Source organism: Drosophila biarmipes, chromosome 3L, assembly GCF_025231255.1.
Source record: "Drosophila biarmipes strain raj3 chromosome 3L, RU_DBia_V1.1, whole genome shotgun sequence".
NCBI classification, from domain to species: Eukaryota; Metazoa; Arthropoda; class Insecta; order Diptera; family Drosophilidae; genus Drosophila; species Drosophila biarmipes.
The window spans coordinates 11,690,299-11,715,777 of NC_066613.1; the positions used below are offsets into that span (position 1 = coordinate 11,690,299).

General features: G+C 49.2%; 9 protein-coding genes across 15 annotated transcripts; 4 read left to right on the top strand and 5 right to left on the bottom strand.

The window, feature by feature from the left end:
* Nucleotides 1–22: 22 nt before the first annotated feature.
* On the bottom strand, nt 23–3,710 carry LOC108028372 (proliferation-associated protein 2G4). The gene is made up of 8 exons (XM_017100163.3): nt 3,512–3,710; nt 3,251–3,348; nt 2,825–2,961; nt 2,600–2,762; nt 1,706–1,927; nt 1,200–1,425; nt 663–790; nt 23–598 (listed from the first exon to the last, which is right to left on the bottom strand). Exons 1-8 carry the CDS (start codon nt 3,597–3,599, stop codon nt 485–487), a joined length of 1,176 nt encoding a protein of 391 aa, XP_016955652.1. The 5' UTR covers nt 3,600–3,710; the 3' UTR covers nt 23–484.
* A 338-nt stretch (nt 3,711–4,048) lies between these two features.
* LOC108028692 (thioredoxin-like protein 1) lies at nt 4,049–5,325 on the top strand. Its single transcript, XM_017100636.3, has 3 exons — nt 4,049–4,578; nt 4,634–4,917; nt 4,978–5,325. Exons 1-3 carry the CDS (start codon nt 4,213–4,215, stop codon nt 5,189–5,191), a joined length of 864 nt encoding a protein of 287 aa, XP_016956125.1. The 5' UTR covers nt 4,049–4,212; the 3' UTR covers nt 5,192–5,325.
* Nucleotides 5,226–7,051, bottom strand: LOC108028691 (bifunctional coenzyme A synthase). Its single transcript, XM_017100635.3, has 2 exons — nt 6,422–7,051; nt 5,226–6,355 (listed from the first exon to the last, which is right to left on the bottom strand). Exons 1-2 carry the CDS (start codon nt 6,978–6,980, stop codon nt 5,358–5,360), a joined length of 1,557 nt encoding a protein of 518 aa, XP_016956124.1. The 5' UTR covers nt 6,981–7,051; the 3' UTR covers nt 5,226–5,357.
* Nucleotides 7,052–7,480: 429 nt separating this feature from the next.
* Nucleotides 7,481–14,719, top strand: LOC108028459 (ubiquitin carboxyl-terminal hydrolase 36). 2 transcript variants are annotated; one of them, XM_050885944.1, is made up of 4 exons: nt 7,481–8,259; nt 10,033–10,790; nt 10,849–12,504; nt 12,836–13,372. In XM_050885944.1, exons 1-4 carry the CDS (start codon nt 7,932–7,934, stop codon nt 13,058–13,060), a joined length of 2,967 nt encoding a protein of 988 aa, XP_050741901.1. In that variant the 5' UTR covers nt 7,481–7,931; the 3' UTR covers nt 13,061–13,372. The 2 variants fall into 2 exon arrangements, with proteins under 2 accessions (XP_050741901.1, XP_016955802.1); XM_017100313.3 differs by lacking the exon at nt 12,836–13,372 and adding an exon at nt 13,530–14,719 and having other exon boundaries at nt 7,482–8,259.
* On the bottom strand, nt 14,645–15,647 carry LOC108028460 (nucleolar protein 12). The gene is made up of 2 exons (XM_017100316.3): nt 15,524–15,647; nt 14,645–15,464 (listed from the first exon to the last, which is right to left on the bottom strand). The coding sequence occupies exons 1-2, from the start codon at nt 15,583–15,585 to the stop codon at nt 14,735–14,737; spliced, it is 792 nt and encodes a 263-aa protein (XP_016955805.1). The 5' UTR covers nt 15,586–15,647; the 3' UTR covers nt 14,645–14,734.
* Nucleotides 15,648–15,944: 297 nt separating this feature from the next.
* Nucleotides 15,945–18,036, bottom strand: LOC108028821 (membrane-associated tyrosine- and threonine-specific cdc2-inhibitory kinase). The gene is made up of 4 exons (XM_017100808.3): nt 16,890–18,036; nt 16,688–16,833; nt 16,270–16,634; nt 15,945–16,213 (listed from the first exon to the last, which is right to left on the bottom strand). The coding sequence occupies exons 1-4, from the start codon at nt 17,845–17,847 to the stop codon at nt 16,078–16,080; spliced, it is 1,605 nt and encodes a 534-aa protein (XP_016956297.1). The 5' UTR covers nt 17,848–18,036; the 3' UTR covers nt 15,945–16,077.
* Nucleotides 18,037–18,469: 433 nt separating this feature from the next.
* On the top strand, nt 18,470–20,072 carry LOC108028633 (transmembrane protein 11 homolog, mitochondrial). Its single transcript, XM_017100556.3, has 4 exons — nt 18,470–18,571; nt 18,814–18,962; nt 19,242–19,426; nt 19,487–20,072. The coding sequence occupies exons 1-4, from the start codon at nt 18,549–18,551 to the stop codon at nt 19,649–19,651; spliced, it is 522 nt and encodes a 173-aa protein (XP_016956045.1). The 5' UTR covers nt 18,470–18,548; the 3' UTR covers nt 19,652–20,072.
* A 125-nt stretch (nt 20,073–20,197) lies between these two features.
* On the top strand, nt 20,198–22,064 carry LOC108028631 (peptidoglycan-recognition protein LD). 4 transcript variants are annotated; one of them, XM_017100553.3, is made up of 4 exons: nt 20,198–20,387; nt 20,651–20,938; nt 21,487–21,656; nt 21,714–22,064. In XM_017100553.3, exons 1-4 carry the CDS (start codon nt 20,357–20,359, stop codon nt 22,038–22,040), a joined length of 816 nt encoding a protein of 271 aa, XP_016956042.1. In that variant the 5' UTR covers nt 20,198–20,356; the 3' UTR covers nt 22,041–22,064. The 4 variants fall into 4 exon arrangements, with proteins under 4 accessions (XP_016956042.1, XP_016956041.1, XP_016956043.1 ...); XM_017100552.3 differs by having other exon boundaries at nt 20,198–20,938; XM_044094882.2 differs by lacking the exon at nt 20,198–20,387 and having other exon boundaries at nt 20,796–20,938; nt 21,440–21,656.
* On the bottom strand, nt 22,056–25,479 carry LOC108028632 (alpha-tocopherol transfer protein-like). Of its 3 annotated transcripts, none has more exons than XM_017100555.2 (2): nt 25,098–25,479; nt 22,056–23,322 (listed from the first exon to the last, which is right to left on the bottom strand). In XM_017100555.2, the coding sequence occupies exon 2, from the start codon at nt 23,237–23,239 to the stop codon at nt 22,265–22,267; it is 975 nt and encodes a 324-aa protein (XP_016956044.1). In that variant the 5' UTR covers nt 23,240–23,322; nt 25,098–25,479; the 3' UTR covers nt 22,056–22,264. The 3 variants fall into 3 exon arrangements, with proteins under 3 accessions (XP_016956044.1, XP_050741982.1, XP_050741983.1); XM_050886025.1 differs by lacking the exon at nt 25,098–25,479 and adding an exon at nt 24,695–25,068; XM_050886026.1 differs by lacking the exon at nt 25,098–25,479 and adding an exon at nt 23,414–23,430.

The following is a 25,479-nucleotide window of genomic DNA, read 5'->3' on the forward strand; positions in this document are numbered from 1 at the left end:
ATAAATGAAAAGTCGCTTAGCATTTATCGGCTGTTTTATAGAAAATGTTAATTTTATTTAATACCTACTACGCAGCGTTAATAACGTTTCTCTTGAATTATATTTTAAGATCATTTAGCGTTAAAATTGTTACAATTTGACGACAGTTCTTGCTTTGCTTTTTCGTTGCGATGGTGTTGAACAAACCGATAAACGAAGGCAGCTTATAGTAAAGGAAATAAAGAGGTAAAGTTGGCGCGGGGCCGACCGCCCCTGCTGATGGATGGAGGATTTTCGGGGAAATGGATTTGCGTTCTTAATTCGCTGCTGGGGTGAACAGGAATCCTTAAATTGAAGCCGTGTTCTGTTCTGTTGTCAAAAGGGCTTTAATACGCAACGAATTCGATAGTAAAATCTGTGGAGCGGCAGCGGTAGGCAGCGCAATTGTTCACATTGTGGTTTCCGTTGTTGGGTTGGTGGTGCAGATCTTCATCAGCGGGCTGGTTTATGCCTTGGTCTCGACGGCTGGCGCCGTTTCCACCTTTGTCGCCGCTCCAGCTGACGCCTTCTTGCCCTTACCCTTGCCCTTCACGGGACCCAAAGGCTGCGTGAGAAGCGTCTGGAAAGGAAAGCATACATGAATTTGTAACTCGTGTGATATCATTCGGTAAAGCACCACCCACCTTCAGCTCCTCCTGCGCAATGCTGTACTCGCTCACGTAGTTCTCCGCCTCGAATGGGATGCCGGTGACCAAGTTGACGCCGTTGGGCATAAGCAGAACCGTGTGCTTAAACTGCGCCACAACCTCGGCTGTAATTCAAGGAGATAGTTGGTTTATTAAATTTACGTATATGACGTTAGTGTTGTTTACCAAACTAAACCTAACAAATGTTATTGTAGTACTAGCTGTCAGGGTCATTGATTATACAAATATGAGTGAATATTTTTATATGGCGTTCATATCTACGTATAATCTTTAACGTTTTGGACTTCCATAATAGGGAAAATAGTTGTTTTTGAAAAAAGGTTGTTAATTGAATGAATTTGTGGCAGTGGCATGTTCAGACAGAGGCCACACTGGGGCAACTGCTGAAGACGTCAAAGTCTGGGGGTTGATCTAGCAAAATGTCTGGCCGCACTTAGCACCCTAAGGTGTACCAAATCCGGAATTAAGTTTTGCCAACGGAATAATAAAAAGAATACTTTGAATCTCACTTACAAGGCTTCTCGTAAAGCACTTGGAAGGGCTCAATCATCTTGTGCGAGACGCACTCAACGACTCCCATGCGGGCCTTGGTCTCCTCCTCGAAGCTGCGGATGTTGAATGGCATGTTTCCGTACTTGGTTTTCACCTCTGCCAGCAGAGCACGGGAGGCCTTCAGCTTGAGCATGTAGTTCTCCTCAGACTTCTTGTAGATGGAGACCTTAGTGTCCTTCTCGCGCCCCTACAACGAATAAAAAAGGCTTAGCAATTATGTTTCTAGTGGCAAAAACAAAGGCTCAGCTTTTTTTAAGTGTTCTCAGATCTCATAATCTTACAATCTCCGGACAACAGATAGCTAGAGCTTGGTGTTTGCACGTGCCGGGCTTTTAAGAACATAAAGCCGCCGAGCGTACAGACGCTCTCGCAACAAACTCCGCACTCCAGCCAAGTCAGCCTCAAGCGCTTGTTTTTAATCATTGAACAAGGAGTGGGAAAGATTGTTTTTTCTGGGGAATACCAACCACTCCTTCGCCGCTGCTGACGATGACATCGATGGCATAGACCTCGTACGTTTCGAAGGTGCACTTCTCATGCTCCTTGCGCTGCGCCTCGCTAGGATTCTGTATGATCGTCTTCTCGCCATCAATTTTGAACTGCTTCAGCTCGTGACTGAGCATGCCCTCGATGGGCTTGCACTTGTACGACTCGCTGATTTGTTGCACGGCATCGGTGAGGGAGTAGTTCTGAAAGTACGTTAAAGATACATCAATTAATATAGGAATTTAATCGTTGAATTCATATAAGTACAAGGTATTAATAGAATTTTAAGAGGCCCACATGGACTGCAGTCGGCAGAGATAAGGACCACAGTCCTATAGGTGATATAACATTAAATAGATAACGCAACAATAATAAATCACTAATCGGAATTCGCTTTGCGATTGTGGACAACTGTAAAGACCGAACATTTCTGAATTGTAAACTTGTTCAGTTCACGAAATCGACACTGCTTTTCTCTGCAGGAGTTGAGCTGTACTGAGCCATGGGTTAAGCAGCAGCCAATCCGTTACCTGCAGCTTTTAATTCTAGAGGATTAAATCCGACAGATGTGGACAAATTTAAAGACCGAACATTTCTCAGGTATAAACTTGTTCAGTTCACGAAAGTGTCACGTTTTCTATCCGCAGGTGTTGAGATGAAGTGGGCCAGGGTATAAGCAGCACTCAATCCGTTGCCTGCAGAAAAAGTAACCATGTGGACATCTGGCAAGAAGCCTCCGGTCCTAAATGGTAGGCCAGGACAATTACCAGATGCCACAACTGATCTCTGCAAGTGTTGAGATGTTCAGTCGCTGGAGAATCGCGTCAGACAATCCGTTTCTTGCAAGGATTACTTAGATATCAAGGCAAACTTACGTTGGCGCCAGACTTGAGCAGACGCAGGGCAGCCTGAACAGCCCAGTAGGCGGCGAGGATAACATCGGCCTGGCGACCACTGATCTTCTGATCCTTTCCAGCACCCACCACAATTGTGTGGGCGGCTACGGCGATGAAACCATCAATGTGGGCACCCAGGTCGCTGTGGATAGGAAAGGTAAAGAGGTAAGCGACGAACCAAGCTTTTCTAGAGGTTTAACTCACATTTTGACAACATCGCCGGCCTTTAACGTGTAGTCAGTGTCGTTCTTGGCTGGCGAGAAGTGGCAAACACAGTTGTTGACGGACAGACAGGTGGGAAAGGCAATGCCCTTCTTCAGGTCCTTCTCCTTTTTGTATACCTGTCGGGAAAAGTGAGAAACGGATGTATCAGTATGATTGTTACTGAGATATCAAGTCTTCGGTAGCGACTAATGTCCTCAGATCTCATAATCTGTAAATCCCTGGGGCCCAATGGCGAGCCCACAAGCTCTGCACGTGGGGTATGTAAATCCCCGCGTGTGCCTGGCGACCACGAGGTGATCTCCAGCCCAAACTGCACATGGCCCACCATTGGGGGACCCTCAAAGGTGTAAGTCTTAATCATTGGACAAAGAATCGGGAGATCAAGACCACCAGGTGGCCACTTACTTTGCCGGTCTCCTCGGTGAGCTGGTTGTCGCCCTGGGTGCAGATCTCCCGCACGGAGGCATCAACCACGCAGAGTCCAATTACCGCCTTGAGGGTTTCTAAAATTAAACGAGCAGACGGAGTCCAGAAATAGGCGGATTTAGCAACGCATGGCGTAAAAGGGAAAGCGGCATTTTGTCAATTGTGTAAGCGCCACGTAGCAGCGCCTCCTGGAGTCGGAATCGCTTTTCCCTGCGCCGCTTGCGGGCACCGAATACTCACTGTTGACGATCTCGCCGGCCAACTTGTACTTGGTCACCACCAGATCCTCGGCGATGGTCTTCTCGGGCTCCTTTTCCACGTCCGCCATAGTGCACTCGACTCTAATAATTTTAAAATGGCGACTTTAATGAAAATGCGACCGACTATGAAACACGAGGTACGGACAGTGTTGCCACTTGCCACTGCCCTGCGCTGCCGGGAGTCGATAGTATCGAAATTTCCAGTGGCTTGGCCAGTCACAAGCCCTGGTAACCCTGGCGCTCTGGGCGGAATACTTGAATTGACTATAGAAACAGAGAATACTAATTTTTAAAAACATAAAACAGATAAGGGGATAGCAAAAATAAATATGATTGCGAAAAAATATAAAAAGCGTAGTTCCTTTAAAAAGTATTTAAAAATTGTTTAAAATAATTAATAAAAGTAACCTGAGGTTACATAGCTTTGAAAATACACCCACATAACACAATAAAACAAACGATAGACATAGTCAATATATTTCAGTATTTTTTTCGAAGCCCTATCTGCGGTCACACTGCGATGTATCGATGTACCGATTGCCTAGCGAGCCCTATATGCCAGTCATCTTTTAAAAAAAATTCGCATTTAAAGCCAATAATAACATTTGTCAGTGTCTGTGCACTGCGGCATCCCATCCTGCAGCAGAGAAATCTCCGAACGAAAAAACCTTTTTTGTCGCCATGTCCGTGCGTGTGATCAATGACGAGGCCCACTTCCAAGCGGAACTGGCCCAGGCGGGCGTCCGTCTTGTGGTTGTGGACTTCACGGCCAGCTGGTGCGGTCCTTGCCAGCGGATCGCGCCCATCTTCGAGATGTTCCCCAACAAGTACCCAAAAGCCATCTTCCTGAAGGTCGACGTGGACAAGTGCCAGGACACGGCCGCCGGCCAGGGCGTTTCGGCCATGCCCACGTTCATCTTCTACAGAAACAGGACCAAGATCGACCGCATCCAGGGAGCAGACGTCAACGGACTGGAGGCCAAGATCCAGGAGCACATCGGCACCGGCGGCGGCGAGGAGGCGGGCGAGGACTACGGCCAGGGTCTGGTAGGATCGACCAGGATCTAAAACTGCCCAAACTAATCTTTATTCCTCCTCCCAGATGGAGCTGAACACCTTCATCTCGAAGCAGGAGTGCGAGTGCCTCAACGAAGCCGATGACCACAATTTAAAGCACGCCCTGGTCTCCGCCGGTGGCTACTTGCAGTCGGACTGCGACGAGCAGCTGATCCTGTCCATCACCTTCAACCAGGCGGTCAAGATCCACTCGCTGAAGTTCAAGGCACCTTCGCAACTGGGACCCAAGGACGTTAAGCTGTTCATCAACCAGCCACGCACCATTGACTTTGACATGGCCGAGTCCATGACCAGTGTACAGGATCTGAGGTGGCTATTATCTTACTCTTAAGAAGATTTCTGTACTCATGGTGCTAAACCACTTTGCAGTCTGGCCGAGAAGGAGCTGGAGAACGGAGTGCCTGTGAATCTGCGTTACGTCAAATTCCAGAACGTGCAGAACATCCAGATCTTCGTGAAGAACAATCAATCAGGCGGCGATGTGACGCAGATCGACTACATCGGCTTCATCGGCTCGCCCATCATGACCACCAAGATGAACGACTTCAAGCGAGTGGCCGGCAAGAAGGGCGAGAGCCACTAGGTTACCCACTAGGATTCCATTGAAAATTTCACGGTTTTCCCAATGACTTCCCCGGAACTTCTCTTCAACTTTCGACTTACAACTAAGCAATGTACAACAAATGCATAAAGAAACATACAAAAAAGGTTCAACAATCGTTAGCAGGTAATTTGAATATCCATCTGTTTTAAAGACTGCTCTGATGCGAGTCCAGTTCCTTGGTGAGCATTTGCCAGGCACGTTCCGCCTGCTTCTGGGTGAAATCGGGATCCCACTGCGAGCTGAAGATCACATGCGACTTGGCCAAGATCTCAGCGTTGGGCACCTGGCTGGCCAGCCGCCTCTTAGCCTCCTCCTCCGTCAGGTTGTTGCGTTCGATTATTCGTCGCACAGCCTCCTCCGGCGGCACAATCATGGACCACACCTCATGGCAATTGGACTCCCAGCCCGCTCGCAGGAGTATAGCCGCCTCTAGGACCACCACACGGGGCACCTCGGCCTGGGACCGCAGGACGTCCAACCGCCTATTCACCTCCGCAATGAGTTCCGGCCAGACAATCCCATTGAGTGCCTGTAGCTCCTTAGGATCTGCAAACACCAGAGGTCCCAGCTTGGTGCGATCGATGCGACCGTCTGGGGAAACAATGCCCGTTCCGAAATGCTGAACAATTCGCTCGTAGCACACCTGGCCCGGCTCATACACATCGTGGGCCACCTTATCGCAGTCGATTACGTGAGCGCCCAGTTTCCCCAATCTTTCGGCCATCTTGCTTTTGCCGGACGCAATCCCCCCAGTCAATCCGATGATGTGGGGACGCGCCGGGAGCTGTGGGCGATGCTCCGGCCTCCGCCAGCGGGATCCCAGCAGATCAATCCTCGTGTTACTCGAGCTGACCTTGGTCTCGTGGATGCCATCATGCACGTTGCTCTCCACTATGTCTATCACAAAGATCTCAAGCTCCCGCAGCTGCTTGGCGTTGCGGATTTCATTGACCTTCTGGCCTCCTCGCAATGTCTCGGCACTGACTACAATCATGTCCAAGTCGGGATCCACTTGCGTGGGCCCGAAGGGATCGTCGATTGGCACAATCTCGTATTGGAGCGTGCTATCTATGTCCATTAGAAACTCCCTGAGCCGGGCAATACGCTCTTCCACGGGCAGAATCAAGTCCGGTAGTGTCTTTCCTGCATACAGTGATAGCAAAGGCCATTAAGATAAGACTCTTTTCTGCCGAATCATCCAGTGCTTACCCTTCGTCATGGCGGCGGTCGTTACGCCTACAACCAGACGTTTGCAGGCGCGCAGTACCGCCTGGGTCAGGAATATCTTGTGGCCCAGATGGATGCGATCGAAGGTTCCACCAAGGACAACCGAGGGATACATCTTTGGAGCCTGCGTAGTATCCTGCTGAGCACTCAAATCCGACGTGGCCGAGTCCTCAAGGAAGATGGTGGGCTTGCTGATGTTGAGATCCGCCCGCAGACGGTCGCAAAGCTCCGGATGATGCGCATCCGAGAAGATCAGATCTACAGGCTGGCGCAACTTCAAGGATCCACTGGCTCCCGGTCGGAGGGGCGAGACAAGGACCCTTAGATCCAACTGGTTGCCCACATAGCTGCTGCTGTTCGCGTAGAGCTGCGAGATTAGACGACCCCAAACCGGAGGCGGTGGGACTGGTGTCGTCGTGGACGTTGAACCCGCCACATTTAGGTGAATGTACAGTGAGTTCACGTACTTCTCGATGGCGCGCAGGGATTTGCCCAGGTGCTTGATGTTGGACACTACCAGGAGACCTGTGGAAGAGGCCATTCTGCTCGGGTTACTGGTGTCTTGTGTTAATTAAGTTCTAGCTCAACAGTTGCATCAACATAACAGAAGGGTTGCCAGGCGCATTCATATTTATCGATAGTCAGCTACTGATAAGGGTTTAAAATACCGTTACAACTAAGGCCCTGTTCAGACTTGGGGTTGCTTTAATCTATTTTTTAGGTATTTTTAGTATACTTTGCTTGTGTCCGCTAGAAAATTACTAGAGAATATAATGCCACAAATAAAGAAATATTTTTATATCATTTATAATTTTTTTTTCATCTCAAAGTACAGAACGCCTGATTTATATATATTTTAAAATAATTTTATTGTATGTCAAAACAGGAATCGGAAATCCAGCCAGAAATCAATCGATAGGTAGGTGTATGCGCTATGTGCGGTGGGTGACCCCGCTAGCCTGTCACATTTTTGTGGGAAAGTACGGTAAAAAAGTATATTTCCGCGGTCACCGATTCGGCGCGAGTTGGCATCCCCAAACGACGAATATGGTGCGAAAAGAGAATCCGCAGTCGGAAGAAACACGAGGGAAGGAATCGTCATTATTTTCGAAAGCAGACATTTCGTTGTAAAATTCGTTCGAAATTTGTAGGCGATTTGCAAGCTAGTACTCCCCAATCGTAATGTTAAGTTGGCCAATAAATCGCAGCGCGAAAAAGCCAGAAAAAGACTGTTCCCGAGTGCGTTAGTGTGCGTGTGTCGGTGTCGCAGTCGGTGTGTGAAGCAAGAAGCAGAGGAAGAGAGTGTGTGGAGTGGAGCAGGGAGTCAAGGCGAGAGAGCGAGCAGAGAGCGTGCTGAAGGACGTGTGTGCGGAGCGGAGGAGGATCTGCAGGATCTGCGAGGATCGCCGATGACCATTAGCTAACTGGGTGGCCCGCACCTCCACCCAACCCCTTCAAAATTCCACCGCAAGTCCCCAGCCGGAGCATCGCCATGCCCGTTTCGATGGCCGTGTGCGAGACGGCGAATGTGGTCAACGCCGCCCTGCGGGAATCCCTTGGCGGCAACTCCTCGGGCTCCCCGGCCGACCAGGCCAAAGCCGGCGAGGACTCGGCAGGCAACCTGCAGAACCACTTGGTGGCCAACGCCAAGCGCATCCTGATGGCCAAAATCGAGTACGAGGAGGTGCCCAACTACAACGAATCGGTGCTGGACAACCTCAAGTCCAAGTACATTGTCATCAAGCCAGGCAATGCAGGCGCCATCAACGGCTTCGGTGGCAAAAGCAACACGGGCAAAGTTGTGGGCGCAAACGGACATGGTGAGTAGAGCAGGCGAGAAACGCACACCGAAGAGTTGCCTGCAAGCGCAAAAGTGGCTTTTCTTCGTCTCCGCCTTCGTCTGTGTTTCTTCTTTGTGTGGCAGTTTTGCGCAATTTTCCATGTGCCACATCCATCTCTATGTACACGCTGTGCCCCTGTGCCGCTGTACATACACACATATGTATCCTGCCGTTTGTTTTTGCCCGATCTTCTGGGAATGTCCCTCCACAAATCACGTGTGTTGTTTTTCCGCTAAGATTTTTTCCCACTCCTCTGCCTGCATTTTGCGGGCAGCGCCGCCGGCGTCGGCAGAGCAGCATACCTGTACTTTTTAGGCGCTCGTGCGCCACTGTGTGCGTGTGTGACGGCGCTTGGGTGGTGTACGTGTCGTGTAAACAGAATGCAAAGGAATACGCGGAAAAGCAAAACAAGTACAACGCCGCAAAGAGTGCGCTGGAAAGGCATCAACAACAACGCCTCTTCCCAAACTTCTGATTCACAGAAGTTGTGGCGGAAAAAAACGTGCTGCCTTACCAGCGGCAAAAGGCGAGGAAAAGTAGAAAAAAGAATAGCACGAGGGCTCCCCTCTCTAGTTCCGTCTCTTTCCCCCGCACACATGGCCAGCGCCAGCGGTACTTTTATTGGCTTTGTTTTTTATTTTATTATTAATGCGGTAAATGCGTCGCAATCTGCTCGTGTGATAAAAAGAGCGCAAACAAAGGCGAGATTGCTGAAGTGAGTCACACGGAGCAGGAAGTGCGGACACAAAGCCAAGAGGCAGGAGATGCTGCAAGATGTTCTTTTCTTTTCGGCCTGGTCAATGCCTTGAGCACAGTTACAAAGGCATAAAAGGGGAGAAGAGTGCTTACAACAACCACTGTTAGGTCGCGCCAAAAATTCAGTTGGCAACACTGCGCTGCCCCAACCCGCTGAGTCGGAGCGGGACAACTATACGCCTTCGGAGCAGACACTGCGTCTGCTTCTTTAGTGGCCGTCCCTTTCACTCGCCCGCTGTTATCAGCACTAATTTTCTTCTTCTGCCAAGCGCCATCTCGCTCAGACGCTCACTGTTATCAAACGCACTGCAGTGTTGTGTAATAACTAAATCATGTGTACCTAGATACAAATGTTGAGTACCCTCCTTATGCATATCTTGAGAATGTTATGAATAATTAAGATACTTTATCTAGATGGGGGGAAACTGCTTTGCTAGAAGCACAATAATATCTTGCATTTAATTAAATAGTTTTTAACTTGTCTTATATGTTTCATTTGAAACGACGTAAATAAAAATAGATTTCTTAAAAATTGAAGCAGTTTTTACAATGCTAAAATAAAGCCAGCAAAATTGTTGTTCCACAATTAGTAAGGTTTATTTTTCAGAATGATTTTCTGTCCTAGCTTAGTCTTTTCTCTCAGTTACAAAAAATAAAATTATAAAAAGAACTTATTTTACGAATAAGCTTTGTACCTAGGTACAAAACGAGACCGCACTTTCCAACACTGCGCACAGGTGTAGGAGTGTGTGCAATTGTGTGTCAGCAGTTTCCACAGCGAGCACAGCTCGTTTTATTTTTATTTTGGCAGCACGGTGCGCAGGCAGCAAGCGAGTGATAATTCTGACAAAGGGATTCGATCCACTAAATGCATTATGACTGTGATAATGGTGGACGGGTTCGCCCTGTGGCTGCTGTTCAAACTGCTCCTGTTGCCCTGCTGCCAGCTCCTGTGGCACGTGCTTAAACTGGCTACCATCCTCTTTCCCCTTGCAGACAACAACGGAGCTCGCAAGTCAACGGAGCAGGCCCACAATCAGTCGCACCACAACAACCACAACAATCATCCGCATCCCACTAACAATCCCAATGAGCTGCCCAAACCGAAGAGGGTCCTGTATCCGCGGGAGAACATACGCATCGGCTGGAAGCAGTCGGAGCGCAAATGGCAGGTCGGCTCGGGCATGATCAACGTGGGCAACACCTGCTACCTCAACTCCACGCTCCAGGCGCTCCTGCACATCCCCGCGCTGGCCAATTGGCTCGTTTCGGAGCAGGCGCATTTGGAGAACTGCAATGTGGCCGAATCCGGTGGCTGCTGCATCGTCTGCGCCATGGCCAAGACCCTGCAGGCCACACAAAGCAATCAGTCGGCCGTCAGGCCCTTCCTCATCTACTCGAAGCTGAAGCAGATCTGCAAGCACATGGTCGTCGGAAGGCAGGAGGATGCGCACGAGTTTCTCCGCTTCCTCGTCGAAGCCATGGAGCGAGCCTATCTGATGCGTTTCCGCAACTTCAAAGAGCTGGACCAGCTGGTGAAGGAGACCACGCCGCTGGGGCAGATCTTCGGCGGCTATCTGCGCAGCGAGGTGCGCTGTCTAAGTTGCAATCACGTGTCCATCACGTTCCAGCACTTTCAGGATCTGTTGCTCGACATCCGCAAGGCCGACTCTCTGGAGGATGCCTTCGAGGGACACTTCTCTCGCGAGCGGCTCGAGGATATGGGATACAAGTGCGAGGGCTGCAAGAAGAAGGTAGGTGTTTCCTGGCCTCCATCGCCCACACTGTTGTTAACAAGCACATCTCTTTCAGGTATCTGCAACCAAACAGTTCTCCTTGGAGCGGGCCCCCATCACGCTGTGCATCCAGCTTAAGCGTTTCTCGATGATAGGCAACAAACTGACCAAGCAGATCGCCTTCAAGCCACGCATCGATCTGAGCAAATACGCTGCTCGTTCGCCAGCAGCCCAAGCTCAGCCGCTCACCTACCGCTTGGTCTCGATGGTCACCCATCTGGGAGTCTCCCAGCACTGCGGTCACTATACGGCCATTGGCTCTACGGATTCGGGGAGCTATTACAACTTCGATGACAGCTACGTGCGTCCCATCGCAATGCATAGTGTCTGCAACACAAATGCCTATATTATGTTCTACGAACTGGACCTGTCTCAGGCTGCCAGTCCGGCGGCTAACAGGCCCAATGGGGTGCGTCTGACCAACGGCCACAGCACGCTGCCAGTGCCGGCGGCGACTGTGTCCTCGCCTTCGCCAACCCGTTTCATCGGACCACAGCTGCCGCCCGGCGGAATCAACGGCTTCAGCAATGGCAATGCCCAGAAGACGGCCATCCAATTCAAGCAGCACCACCAGCAAAATCAGCAAAACGGTCTCCAGCTGGGGACCGGAAAGTTTCAGGAATCTGCGAAGCCTTCACTGGCTGGCACACTCGCTAAAGGCGATGCTAGTCCAGCTCCCACTGCAAATGGTAACAAAAGTTCCTCCACCAGCAGCAACAGCAGCAACCACAAATCAATAAACCAGCAACAATATCTGCCAATCTCCTCGGAGGATGAAGACAGCGACGAGGAAATGAAGACCAGGCCAACAACAGCCCAGCTACCGAGCATGCCCAAGATGACGGAGGATCACACGGAGAAGCCGAAGGCGCCGATGAAGGTCCAAGTAAAGACTCCCGTCAAAACGCCACTGAAAAGTCTAGTGCCCTACGAATCCGCATCCGAGGAGGAGGAGGCGCCACTGCCCAATCCCCGAAAGCGTCGTAGTGGTTCCGACTCAAGCGAGTCGGAACAGGAGTCTGGACAGACCAACGGTCACGGCAAGACCAATGGCCACACCAACGGCTCCGCCTCGTCATCGGTTCACGTTAACAACAGCAAACAAAAGACTGATGCCATAGACGAGATATTCAAGAGCCTGAAGAAGGCGCCCGAAAGCGAGGACGACGACGATGAGGAGGACGAGCCTAGCATCCAGCTAACCAATGGCTGGCACCCACAGAAGCAATCGCAGTCACAAAGCAGAGCACCACCCTCGCCCAAGACACCACCCTCGCCTGCAGTTATCAAATCGAAGACGGGTATCTGGAAGGTTACTCGAACCGATGACGTTCAAGCTAACCACGACGACGATGATGATGATGTCGACGACGACGATGAGGAGGAGGAAGCGCCGGCAGCCAAAATCCAGACGCCCAGCAAGACGCATCGCAATCCGTTCGCCAGTGGCAAACCCTCTGCAGACTCGCCGACAACGCCGGGCGCCAAGCGCCAGAAGTTGCTCAACGGCAGCGCGGTCAAGTCGCACCAGCAGCCAAGGGTCGGCAATGGATACCAAAGCGAGGCCACCTCCAATGGCAGCACCATCAACGAGCTGCTGAAGCAATCGCATCGTGGATACGGCTCCTCGGTGCTCAGTTGGAATGGCAAGCCCGCGGAGCTCGAGAAAGAGGTGAGTTCAGGGAGAAGTTCGGTACCTACTGCTTTTTCGGCTTTTTATCTATGGACACGTGTCCCTATACTAAACTATATAGTGGAAATTTTTCCTAAGGGCTTGCTTCAAAAAGAACGTTGGGGTTTCAATAAGATCAAAATTAATTTAAAATTAACATCTTGTTCTCATCACAACTGCTACTGCGCCTTTCACTTAAGTTTCGTTCTTTGTCTGGTTACTTGGTCTTCTTTATTTAGTTGCTGCATGAAGAGCAATTGGATTGTGTTGATTTACTAAACGAACTTGTTTGTAATTTGCATTTGTTTCCACATTATCCCCATTCATTTAGCCTTTTGAGTTGGTTTGTGCTAAACGGATAGCTGGTCACGGCAGTTTGGATGGCAGCGATATCGTCGAGAGCTCGGCAGCAGTCAACGCGGCCAGCGGCAGTGGCAGTGGCAGTAACGACGTGGTCGTAATTGCAGTAGCGGTCTCAGACGCAGGCGAGGCCCTTTCGGTTTCCCCGCAAAGCACACACAATACAAACAGTACGATTACCCCGAATAGTCTGTGATTGCGTTGACGGTGTCCGATCCCCAACCGGAGACGGACTCCCCAACGCGGCCCCCCTTCGCTAAGCGTTAAGAGTGTATAGAGGCAGTGAGAGAGTTGCGAAAGTCATTGCGGAAGGGGATGTGGCTGACAGACTGCACCAGAGCCTAGGTAATTCACCCGATGACTGCGCATCCGTGGCCCGTGCAATGAAGCTTATGATTTGACTGCTGGCCGGCACGTTCTTTCTTTCCCCTCCCCGCCCGATACGCCATAAATTCAACCGTGCCGTTACCGTTTTGCCTGATAACCTGTCAACCGTGAACCGTAAACCGTAAGCCACTCACCCATTTCGAATACAATATGCATCCCAGTGTTCTTTCGTGAGCGTACCTCATCTGCATAAGCTTCATTACCAAGCGCATGCCAGCCCTCGCATTAGCATGGTACAAACTCCGTTCTAATTGTTGAATATTCTGCGTTTTCTGCAGGTACTGGTGGATGCGCGAGAGCAGCGGCAGCGGGACCTCGAGGACGACGAGGAAAACGAGATGGACCGCGGCCGGCAGCGCAAGGTGAAGTCCGGCTCGGCCAAGGGGAACAACAGCAGCAATGCCAGCAACAGCACGCCCGGCTACAATCCATTCCAGGAGTACGAGGGTCAGAAGCGCTGGAGCAAGAATGGCGGCGGAGGTGGCGGATTTCCGCGCTTCTACCAGAACTTTCGCCCGAACTACCAGCAGCGCAACAAGTTCAAGTTCAACCGCTTTGGCGGACCGGGCAGCAAGTTCCAGCGCCAGGCCCTCCAGCGTCACCTGGCCGCCGGCGGTGGCTTCAGCCGAAGGCAGCCATCGGCACAGCAGCAGCAGCAGCAGTCGTAACTGGATGCGGATTGGCGCGGAGCGGCAGGAGGAGGAGACGTCGATGCGACTGCGGCGTGTGCATTTGTTATTGGATTTCAATTTCGCATGAGTTTTGTAAACGTTTTTTAACTGCTGATGAACATATTAGAAGTAGGAGTAGACGTAGGACTGTAAGGTATAAGCTAGAGCGTAACTGTTGCCCCCCACATCATCCCGAATCCCTACCCCATCACGGCCCCATTAGCACCTAAGCCTATCGATAAGTATGAGAAAATAATGCGAGATTGTTTTTGGCATTTGTATGTGTTTGGCAGGACTACGTTTTGATACATTCGAGCGGTGGCCCTGCGTCTGCGAGGATCCGAGGTTGCCGCTCCAATGCCGCCACGCTCTAATGTTTCATTTTTAAAAAATGTTAACCCCGAAAAAGCAAACACTAAAATGCTTGACAGCTGCGCATAATGGAAATAAAGCAACCCAATATTTTAAGACTAATATTAGAGAACCAAGCAAGTAAAGTTTGTACATAGATTTCGAGAATAGACCTAGACCCATGAAAAATCGAGTGTAATTTTAGCGGCGCCCCCCTTTTATTTATAGAGCATAACCGAACAGCGGCGAGCAGCGATATTGCCAATGTTAATAACCCAAAAAAATAAAGCATGTTGGATGTATATGTACTATGAATACGACCGAGAATTATGTGCGCAGGCGAGAGAAGATCGACCGGCGTGTTAGCAAAATTATTGTACAAGCCAGGAATTAAACAGTTTATTTGATCAACTAGAGTAATAGTAAATAAACCGTAAAACAAACTATGCTAAAGGCTAAACTTAGTCGGCGTTCCGCTTCCGCCGCAGCTCCTTCTTGTTGACCATCCGGCCCTTTCGGTACTTGGTCTGGTTGGACTTGCCGTACTTGAGCTGCTTGCGCTGGTGCTTCGGCACGCTCTTGATGGTGTTGTTGCGGTCCCGCTTGGCCTTCTTCTGGTTGTTCTTCTTGTCCAGGCGCTCCTTCTGCTTGAACAGCTTGCTCTGGTGCATTTTCTTCAGTGTCTTGGTCTTCATCAGGCGGTCGAGATCCTTTTTGCTCTTGATGTCTGGCTGGGATGTGGTGTTGGCCTTCTTGGCCTTGGGCCGCTCCTCCTCCTCTTCCGTTTTGGGCTTGCGTTTGCGAGCATTGGGATCGAAGTCCATGCCGGGTATCCTGTTGGGCTGGCAGGACTCGTCCTCCTCGCTTTGGGGTTCCTGCTCCTCGGGCTCACTCTCCTCGGCCGTGTTGGCGCCCAACATGTTGCGCTTGGCTGCCAGATCATTGGTGGTCAGCTCCACGATCTTCACCTGCACTTCGTCGTCTTCGTAGGTCTCTTCCTGCTGCTTCTCCTCCGCCTTGTCCTCCTCGGTGAGTTCGCGCAGGGGCTCGAAGGTCTTCTTCAGGTGGTTGAAGCCATCCTTCACCTCCTGCCGGATGCGTTTGCGCTCATTCTTGAGGTTCCTCTCCAGCTCCGCCTTGGCTCGTGATCGCCGCTCATTCTTCCTCTTCCGGAAGCCACTTAGGAACTCTCTGTGGGGTTTGTTTAAGAAATGTAATACCTTATGTGTTTATCTCTTGCTTCCACTTACACCCGCTTCTTGTTGTCGAAGACAACCTCGGTTTTCTTTTTGGGAGCCTTTTTCCTGGTCATTTTGTTTAATTTCCTCTTTGTTTACGTTTTCAAAAACGTGCGAGTGGCAGCGTTGCCGGATCTTGATTCCAACAAAGCAAGTGCTGTAGCTCTAGCCTTTTACTAGCTATTTCTAGCTTGCTTAACAAATACAAATTTAAAAAAAATTAGCAATTTTAAAATTTTCATTTTATTAAAAAAAAATTATAAATATCTGGTTGAGATTGAGTACAACATCAATCAGCTGTTTTTATTTTTAAACTTTTCAAATCGCTTTTCGTATGTATATCACATGATTATATGTTCAAGTTCAACAAGTTCTTCTAAAGAAGCATTAACATTACACAATTGTAAGACTAAATCTAGGGAACTTCGTACAACTCTACGGTCTACAACTAAGCTAAATACAATTAACGATATATTCTGTTGCCATATGTATCTGGTATGTGTTTCGTAACTGATATTGTTTGTATCATAAATTCAATGAGTTTCAATTTTTCGTTGCTTCCGCATTCACTCGTCGTCGAATTCCAGGACGAAGAGCTTTTTGCGCCGGAACGAGGAAGTGTCGAGGACCTTCGCGGAAGACAAAGCGGAGCAGGGACTTTCGAAGTCGTGCACCTGGACGAACCTGCCCAGCGAGTCCACGCTGCAAAGGGATTAGGTTAAAAGATAGTCTAGGGTTTAGCCAATAAGGAGACTCACTTATTTTTTAGTAAATCCATTCGAGATTTTCCCTGGTTGGTGTTCAGTGGTGTGGAATTCATTACATCGGGTGAACCCTGATTGGACAGGTCCAGTGCGTCGTCGCCGGAAAGAAAATCGGAAGCGTAACAGTCGCGATTGGCAATTGGTGTGGATCCAACCAGCTGCATCTCCACCCGGGGCACTGGAGGCACTCCTTTGGTCGAGGGCGAGGTGGGAACAATGTTGATCCTGGGCTGCGAGGGAGCGATGGGCTTGCAAAGATGCAGGACTTCCAGGAAGTAGAGGAGATAACGAAAGGCGGCCGTTTTCCAATTGCACATTCTTCCCCAGACGGCGCGTCGTGATCGCCTCAAACTTCGCGACTGAAACAATAGAGATTAGAAAGGATCGTGAGGGAGCTTCGACGCCCTCTTACCAGCATACTGAGATTCATTAGCGACTTGCGCTTCTGTTGCAGGTGCTGCAGCTTGGGATGGGAGAGTAGTTGATCCGCTGTGGGCCTTTGCGCAGGATCAGGCATCATCATGGACTTAATCACCGACTGTAGCTCCAGGGATATTTCTGTGGTAAAGAAGACGCAGTTAACTGGTGATCAAATCAATCCAAAGAAAACATACTGTTTATGAACTCCTCGGGCAGTATGCCATGTCTTAGTTCGTGCCAAAGCGGCCCATTCGAAGGCAGGTCCATGTAGCAGGCCAGCTCCAGCATGGCGATGCCCAGGCTGAAGATATCCGCTGCCTTGGAGAAGTGGCCCTGCAGGATCTCGGGAGCCATGTACCTGGAGTCTCCCTCCGTGGCGTGGTGGCTATTGGCCCTGTCCACATCGATTACCAGGCCAAAGTCCGCCAGCTTGCACGTCTCGTCATCCTCGCCAATCAGCACGTTGTCCAACTTGATGTCCAGGTGGATGAGATTCCGGTCGTGCAGCGACTTCAGGCCCCTGAGCAGATCCAGCAGGATGTGCCAGATGCGCTCCTCGGGAATTCTTTGGCAGCGCAGCAAGTACTGCTCCAGGCTCTCGCGGCACAGCTCCATCTGCATGTACAGCCGGTCGTACTGCTCCCAGGCGCGGATGAACCGGATGCAGTTCTCGTGGCCGGAGAACTCCTCGTATCGTCGGACCTCCTCCAGTCGCTCGGCGCGGTACTGTTCACCGCGGAACAGCTGCTTGGAGATCTTCACGGCGTACAGCCGGCCGTCGGTGCGATCGCGCACCTGGAAGACCTCGCCGAAGGATCCCTCGCCCAGTTTGGCCAGCCGCTCGAAGCAGCTCTCGAAGTGCGACAGCGACAGGCTGCTCAGCTCCGCCTGGACCGGGGACGAGGGCAGAGTGCTGGCATCCGGACATCCTGCGTCCCGGAAGGAGATGGCGTGGGCGATCTGGGAACTGTTGGCGCTGCAGGAGCCCAGCGATTGGCTCCGGTTCAGGTTGTTGTTGTCCACGGCGACGTAGCCGCGCGTCTTGTACTTGGGCGGCCGGAAGCGATTGCTGTTCTCGCCATTGGACTGTTTGTGCCTGTGCTTGTCGTCGTGCAATTCCGGGAGCGGCAAGAGGTGCTGTTGTTTTTCCATTTTCAAGTCTTCCCCACTCGGCGCGACCAGATCGTATTGCTTAGTGTGAGCCCTATACGTCTTTACTGCCTATTATCGATTAGCACTTAAGTTTAGTTAATACTTAAGTTAATGCAAGCACTTTAACCGGTGAAATTGAAATTAATGAATTTGTTTGCGTTCCACCAAACAGCTGGGCCACAGGGTGGCCGTGGCGTTGCTGCAGAACTGGTTCACAGGGTGATTCCGCTGAAATGTTAGGGTTGCCAATGCCTTGAAATTGAAACCGTTAAATTCAAATATAAAATACGGTCTTTCTAGAATGGTGCTTTGGCTGATAATTTAAATAAAAACGTCGTTTATTGACATTTAAAGACATAAGATATAATAGTAAAACAAGCTTTTAAGATAAGCATAATATTAGTTATATGAATCAATATAAAACGTTAGCCTTTTATCCCGGGCTGTAACAAACGAACGTTTTACACGATCGAGATTTGGTAATGTACTTTAAAACAAGAACTAAGAACTAATCACACAAACGATCTTATTAACGATGTGGTTCAAATCTTGTGGTGAATCCCGCCCAACAGGGTATTTACTTGGTATATTGCTCTGCATTTTTGGTATTCATTTCTTGAATAGTTGGTATATTTTAACGGCCCAGCTGCGGCCGCACTGAGTTTATTAACAAAATAAAAAACAACAAATTTATTAGTAAAATGGTTAGCAGAAACATAGAAAGGTAAATATTACTGCGAGCGGCGTTGATGCAGTGAGGATTACGCAACGAGCTGTGCCTGGGCGCAGCCCAGTTCCAGATCGCGAAGTGCACCTTCTCTGGTTATGCAATTTACCAGGCGGCTTCTTTATTTATCTCCCCGCACAATGGCTTCTGCCCGTTTGGAGCTTAATCTCGACCTTAACCTTGGATTCCACACCCAGATAGCCGCGATTGATTTGTTTGTTTTCGGGCTCTTTCTGCAGCACGAGTAAGGTGCCCACGTTCCATGTCATCCGCGAGGTCTACGACAGCTCCAATGCCCACGAAAGGTTCGAGGCGGAACTGGACAAGGCGCTGGAGGCCAAGGTGGACTTCATCATCATAGAGCCGCCGCGCCTGGGCGACGAAACTGGTGAGCTCTTGGGAACACCTCCTTTATAAGATGGTTCCCTGTAAGATCTATTATTTTGTAAGCTTGTTATTGGAAAAAGTTAGCTCTTCATACTTTTTAAGTATAACATCCTATAAAACTTATAATAGAATCGATCAAAAATGACAGACTTAAATTTCCATTTACATATTACAAAAGTATGATCAATTTCAAAATATATTACTAGCATTTTAAATTTTATTTCCAATTAAAGCAAAATTGTTTATAATTATATTTAACACATTTTATTTGTGATTGCAGGTCGTTGGATTTGGGTGGGCAACTGCCTGCACAAGACAGCGGTGGCTACTGGAGTGGTTTCCCTGGTGGCCAGCCTGCTCTGGCGGGATCGCCCCATCATTGCAGCCCCCGCTTGCGCCCTCTCGCTCTTCTGCACGGGCCTCTACACGGTGTCCTGGAACTATGATCCCTGTTGTCAATACCAGGTCTGCAAATACGTACCTCCCAAATCCTGGATAAGCCAATGACATTCCTTACTTCTACAGGTGGAAAACAACGACACCGTGTTGGAGAAACTCCCACTGACAGATGTATCCTCGCCTGTGATCCTGGGCTACTCGCCCAACTCCAAAACCAAATACTTGCACCGCGGCGTGTCCCTGCTCTCGGCCGCCCTGTGCACCTGGCAGATCTGGAGGTCCTTCAAGTAAAGGCTGTGTGTAGGAACCCTTGAAACGGGCAGCTGCTGGATTGGGTCAACCCCGTGCGGAAAGTAATACCCGATAAGTTTAGTTTAGGCACCTAAGCGAATGCATTTCGTTTCGATTTTCGAACGGTTTTAACTCAATGTCTTGTCTTTCGTCAACTTTTAAAATGGTTCCAAGTCCCAGGCCACGTCTCTGTCCAGTGTCCAATTAAGTGTTTTTGCGTCTGCCACCTGGACTGGCCAGCATGCTCATAACTTATTACGGTTCCCAGGCCTAAGTTAGTCTTAAGGGAGGAGCAGCCACTGCACTGTAAATTAAGCAAAGCCAACTTCTGTGTATAAAGCGAAACCCATTTATGATTGTTATTAGAGTCTAGTTGAAAATATCAGAATGCGAAAGGCAAATAAACGCAATGCGAATGTTACTCCGGGCTTTAAAGTCATCCCCAGGCTAAGAGAGTTTAAGAGTATTTCTGATAAGAGATCCCCTAAAAGCGTCCAGCTGGTGATTTATGGAAATGTTGTGCTTCATGCGGGCTCTCTCCCTTGTTCTCGTCTCGTCTCAGTCGTTTTGTGCATTCTGCTGGCGGTGGTTGCCAGCGCCGATTGATCGATCAAGTGGTGCGTTCCAGTGCGATCCGGTAAGGGGCTGACCCACTCCACAGCACCACCACCTTGATGCCGAGGCTGCAGCTGGAGCAGTTTAACCATGGACTCCAGCCACTTAGCCGTGATAATGGGTAAGTCCCACGATAGATAGCCAGTCTCTCGATAAGATAGCAAGAAAGGGGTGAGATGTGTAGCATCTTTTCGGCTATCACATCAGTTGGAGGCAAGATGCCGATCTTCGTTAGCGCCCATAGTCTGCGTGCGATCAGCAAGTACTATGCCCACCAAGACGAGAGTAGCCTGGACAAACTGTGCCACTGGACTAATCATATGCACAGTTTTATCTTTCCTAAGCTCCGTAATGTGTTGTTTGCTCTATATTTCGCTACGATAGGACGCCGTAGCCCCTCGCCAGCTGCGACCTCCCGGTCTTCATATGGCAGTAGTGGGTCCACCGAGAATATCTGCATTCGGGTCCAAGAGGATGGCGGGGTCAGCGAATCTACTCCCCTGCTGGCAGCAACTCAGAGGTCCAATAAGTCACCCACATCATCTGCCAACTCCTCCTCCTCCTCCGGAAACTCGATCCTCATAAAAGACTGCTTCAATTGGCAATCGGTCGGATTTCTGGTCATGTGTGCCTCCGCCTTGGGACTGGCCGCGTATTTACTCTGGAGACAAAGTGAGTTTCCCAGCTGATGGGGGACGGGGAGCGCGCGTACGTGCTCAATTCGCTTTTCTTAAAATAAATAAATCTGAATTAGCTGTGAGTTATGATAAGCTGAACCTCTGAGTTTTTGTGGCGGAAGTGGACAACGTATGCGAGAAAGTGACTACAAAATATTAGCAAGCTTATTTAAATTTTAAATCATAAAAACTAAAAACATTGTTTACTACAATTTTTAATTATTTTTTATAGTTTCTTTTTGTGTTTTGTCATATGTCAAATGTGGAAAAATATAATTGAACTCCAAATTATTATACATTTTAGTTATAGCATTGTTGTTTTTAAAAAATTTGATATTAATTTACATACCTGAAAAATTTTTTTAAGTTCGCTACTTAAAATTCCATTTTATAAGGAGTTGTTACTATAGTGTGCAAAATCAAAGTTTGGTTTTTTCACGCATCTGAATGTAGATGATGATTCATTGGTAAATTTCTGAAAATTTGTTTTTTATAGGATGGTCAATGCTACCTAATGACTGAATCACTTTACAATGCTTGCAGCCCAAATGCCGGACTTCGGCTACCGACTTAGTCTGGTAGAGCATGAAATATGGTCGGATGCGGAGCTTCAGGGTCAGGGAACTCTGTTGGATCCGATCAATGTCATTTTTACGCACACGGAGAGCACCGAGTGTCGAGAGGATTGCCCAGAAGTATTAAAAAACCTGCAGGTAAAGTAATCGAAACTATGTCTTACAAAAAAAAATCAAACCTTTTCGAATCCTTAGCGGTCCCTTTTGGAGGAGCTGCCCTACAACTTCCTCATAACTGGGGACTGCCAGGCCTTCGAAGTCCGAGGGTGGCAGTACGAGAGCAATTTCTCGAGGGATCTGCCTGGAAACAGTTCTCTGGTCATGGCCTTTGTGGGAAACTTCAGCCGAAGAGCACCCAGCACTTGCCAGTTGAAGACAGCGCAGGCACTGATCCTGGAATCCTTGAAACGCCGGAAACTCCAGCCAGAGTACCAAGTGTACATAGCGGGCAGCAGTACGGAGGCACTGCAGCAGGAGTTAAGCCATTGGCCACATTACGCCGGCCACCAGAAAACCAAGTGAATGCAAGTCAGAAGGTTCCAAGTTATTCCTCTCGTTTATTGTACGCCAAACAAAACAGTATACAAAGAAGCGCTGGATGAGTAAAGCGGGTGCCACCGATAAGCGAATCAGGGATCCCCAGGATCGGCCCTGGCCAGGATCGGGGGACCAGCGAAGCGTTGCGCATTGGGTTAACGGATGATGCCTAAGACTAAGGACTAAGACTACAACTAGAACTGGGTCGACTAGTCGAACTCCAGCTTTCTAAAGCTGCCTTCGATGGACTCGATTTGTGAAACGAAGTTGGGACCGCCGGTGGAGGCCTTTTCCGCATTGAAGCTGCTCCTCCGCTGGATTCCACGATCGGAGAGCAGGACGCTCTTATCCAGACTTAGGATCAAATCCCGCTTGGCCGCCAGCTCCTGCTTCCACAGCTCGATCATCTCACGCATGGGCATGGTGCCACCCATCTCCAAGGGAAGGCACCCCTGATCCACGCTCTTCATCAGCTCCTTTTCGCTGCCGTAGATGATCAGGCGGTTCTTCATCTTGGAGCTGACGCGGTTCTTCACGAAATCGATCAGCCACTTCAGTGTGGAGGGCACATTGATAAGGTGGATCTCCTTGTGACGCATGGGCAGCGATTGCTCGCCCCACTTGAAGATGCGGGCAAACTCCGTGGGGTTCCAGTTGGTCACATGCGCCGTGGACACGCCGGCAAAGTCACCCACATGCGACAGGCCAGTGATCTGGGTCTCCTGGTCCTCCATCAGGCATTCGTAGGTGAGGAAGTGCGCCTTGGCCTGATCGCAGCTGGTGTGGATTTTCGGATTGAGTCCCTTGGCATTGATGATCACCACCCGGCGACCGTGCTTATCCCGCTGCGGCACTGCAAAAATGTATCCCTGATCGATGAGGTCGCCTAGTCGCGGCTCCAGGTAGTCCAGCTGGGTGCTCATGTGTGGGAATGTGCGTCGGATGTTCAGGTACTTGAGCAGCGTCTGCTCCGCCATGGGCACACTGAACTTCTTGGCCCGCAGGAAGCGCAGCAGGAAGGTGTCGTCGCATCGAACATTCTGCAGGTCCTCGTTCTTGGCCACCCAATTCCGGAGCTGCTCCAGACTCTGCTCCCGGGTGCAGCGATCCTCGCGCAACTCCCGCTTGGCGATCTTCAGTAGGGCCTCTGGCAGGGGTGTGGTCTCACCCTGATCCTGCACCATCTTGGTCTCCTTCGTTCCTGGAAGATCTGGCTTAGCTGGTGACTACTGTCGTGCGGTCAAGCGATTAGCATGGATTGCGGCCACTACAAAGAAAGATAAGAAGTGCATGGTTAGTCGGGGTTTTCCACAAGCGAGTAATACGATTAATAGCGAATTGGGTTTATCAGTTCTTACAAATTATGTTTCAACGAAAAAGAGATTATTCTTGTTAAACATCTAAATTTATAAAAATAAATGAGAATAAATGATATGGCAGTCTGTCTATTACATCATTCTGAGCCATCAACAAACAAACGTGTTTAATAATTCTGCACATGGTTTATCTATGAGATTGTTATGGACTTCCCATCGAAATTGGTTCAAGGTCTCGGAGATCTCAAGGCGAGCACCACCGGATCAAGGGAACGCTGTAATTTGCAAATATTTGCTAATTAAAACTCACAAGAGACGCGTTTTTGTTAAAACACCAGCCAAATGCAAATGGACAGTACGATTTTCAGCGAACTCGAAAGCGACGAAGTGAAAAAATGTGTAATTTATTCACTTCTTTGTTGTTAGGGGACCCATAAAGCGACCAACTGGCATTATGGCCACACATAAAATATGGCAAAAAGCCGAAGAAAAAGCGAAACCTCAGTGGCGATTTGGTTCAAGTTCAAAACTGTTTACCGAAAGCGGGTCAGAAAAAATGGACATGTTAAGCCCAAGACAATGTTCACAATTAGCTAGTACAAGAAAGAGTTCCACTGTTTGCCCGAGTTGAGCTCGTTGCATCACAATAAAGCGGAGGCATGTAGGGAAAAGCGAGGGGAAAGCGGCTGAACAAAGTCCCCCATTTGGGAGTCACTGCTTGACTTGGCAGGTAAACAAAGTGCGATCATGGGATGCACCAACACGCCCGGCTGTCCCCCAATATTTGCACACAATTTGTGATCCGAGCTGCGGCTCGATTTGATTGTTTTGCGGCCGTCCGTAGTCCCTTGCCCTTTGTCTTTATCGCCTCTGAGCCCCCGATAATCAAATCCGTTTTCCCATGACACCGACCCATTTGCATACGTGATGGCTCTTCGACTCGTTGCGAACTCTGTGCCATTTAATTGATTTCTGTTGGTCGAAAATTTGCATTCGCTTTCGTTTCTTTTTTCCTCACTTTACTGTTTGTCGGTTTTTCAATTTTCGTTTTGTCGGTTTTCCCCCAACTGGAAATGCGATTTCAAAATGTCATTGGGCAACGCGCCCGCTGGATCCCGCTTGCCGTCTCTTTCGCGCTGCATCTACCCCTCTCTTTCGCCAGCAGTTTCAACATGTTTATTAGGAGCTCGTTGTGGCTTGCGTGGCTTTGTGTGGCCAACTGGCCGATAATGCAACAGGCGGTGCAATCGTGGCTTATTCGGTAATTGTGGGTCCACAGCCCCATGTTCTCTTGGCTGATTGATTTTCAGGAAGGTGGCTTACTCGCGGTTTCTCGAAGGCAGCTAGTAACGACGGGTCGAATTCGCTGTCTAAAGGTTAATTGCGTTTCGATGCTCGTATCGCTCAGGTTTTGATTGCTTTTTGATTGAATTGCGCCTGAAAATCAAATTATACTTTGCGGTGGCGTCTTAGAGCTCTTCAACTAGAGTTTTTTAAAAAAATATCATCACAGGTCTGGAGGTTGGCTTGATATTGCGTTGAATTTTTGAGCTTTCTTTGGGAAATTATTTATAAATCTTTGATAATTTTATACCGATTGCTCCTTTTGCACTTGAGATATTTCATTATACCAAATTTATTGGAAAATCCCTTGAAGTTTCGCAGTAAATTATTATCTTACAGGACTCCTATGACTCATCACAATCACACACACTTTCGCACTTACACCCTATTCAAGATTCCTTTATCGCTTATTAAAGCACGTCACACGCTGCGTATGCGCAATGCCAAACGCCCGAGCTGCAATCCTTGATGCGGGGTCTGGGGCCACGACTTATATCTTGTGTCTCCTCGAGCTGTGGCAATGTCAGACGATCTTCGAGAGACGACGCGCCGACTGAAAAGTACGTCCAAGCAACGCGGGGTCCAAACAACGAATGACGCTGGCTGGAGAGGCCTCTCGTCTAGCAAAACAACGAAGACGGCGAGGAGAAACAAAAATTGTTAAAGAAATTAACTGGATTATATAATGGCCACACAGACACGGCCACCATACAGCATAGCTTGGCCTGTGCTGAGCCGAGCTCTGAGCGGGATTCGAATGCAAT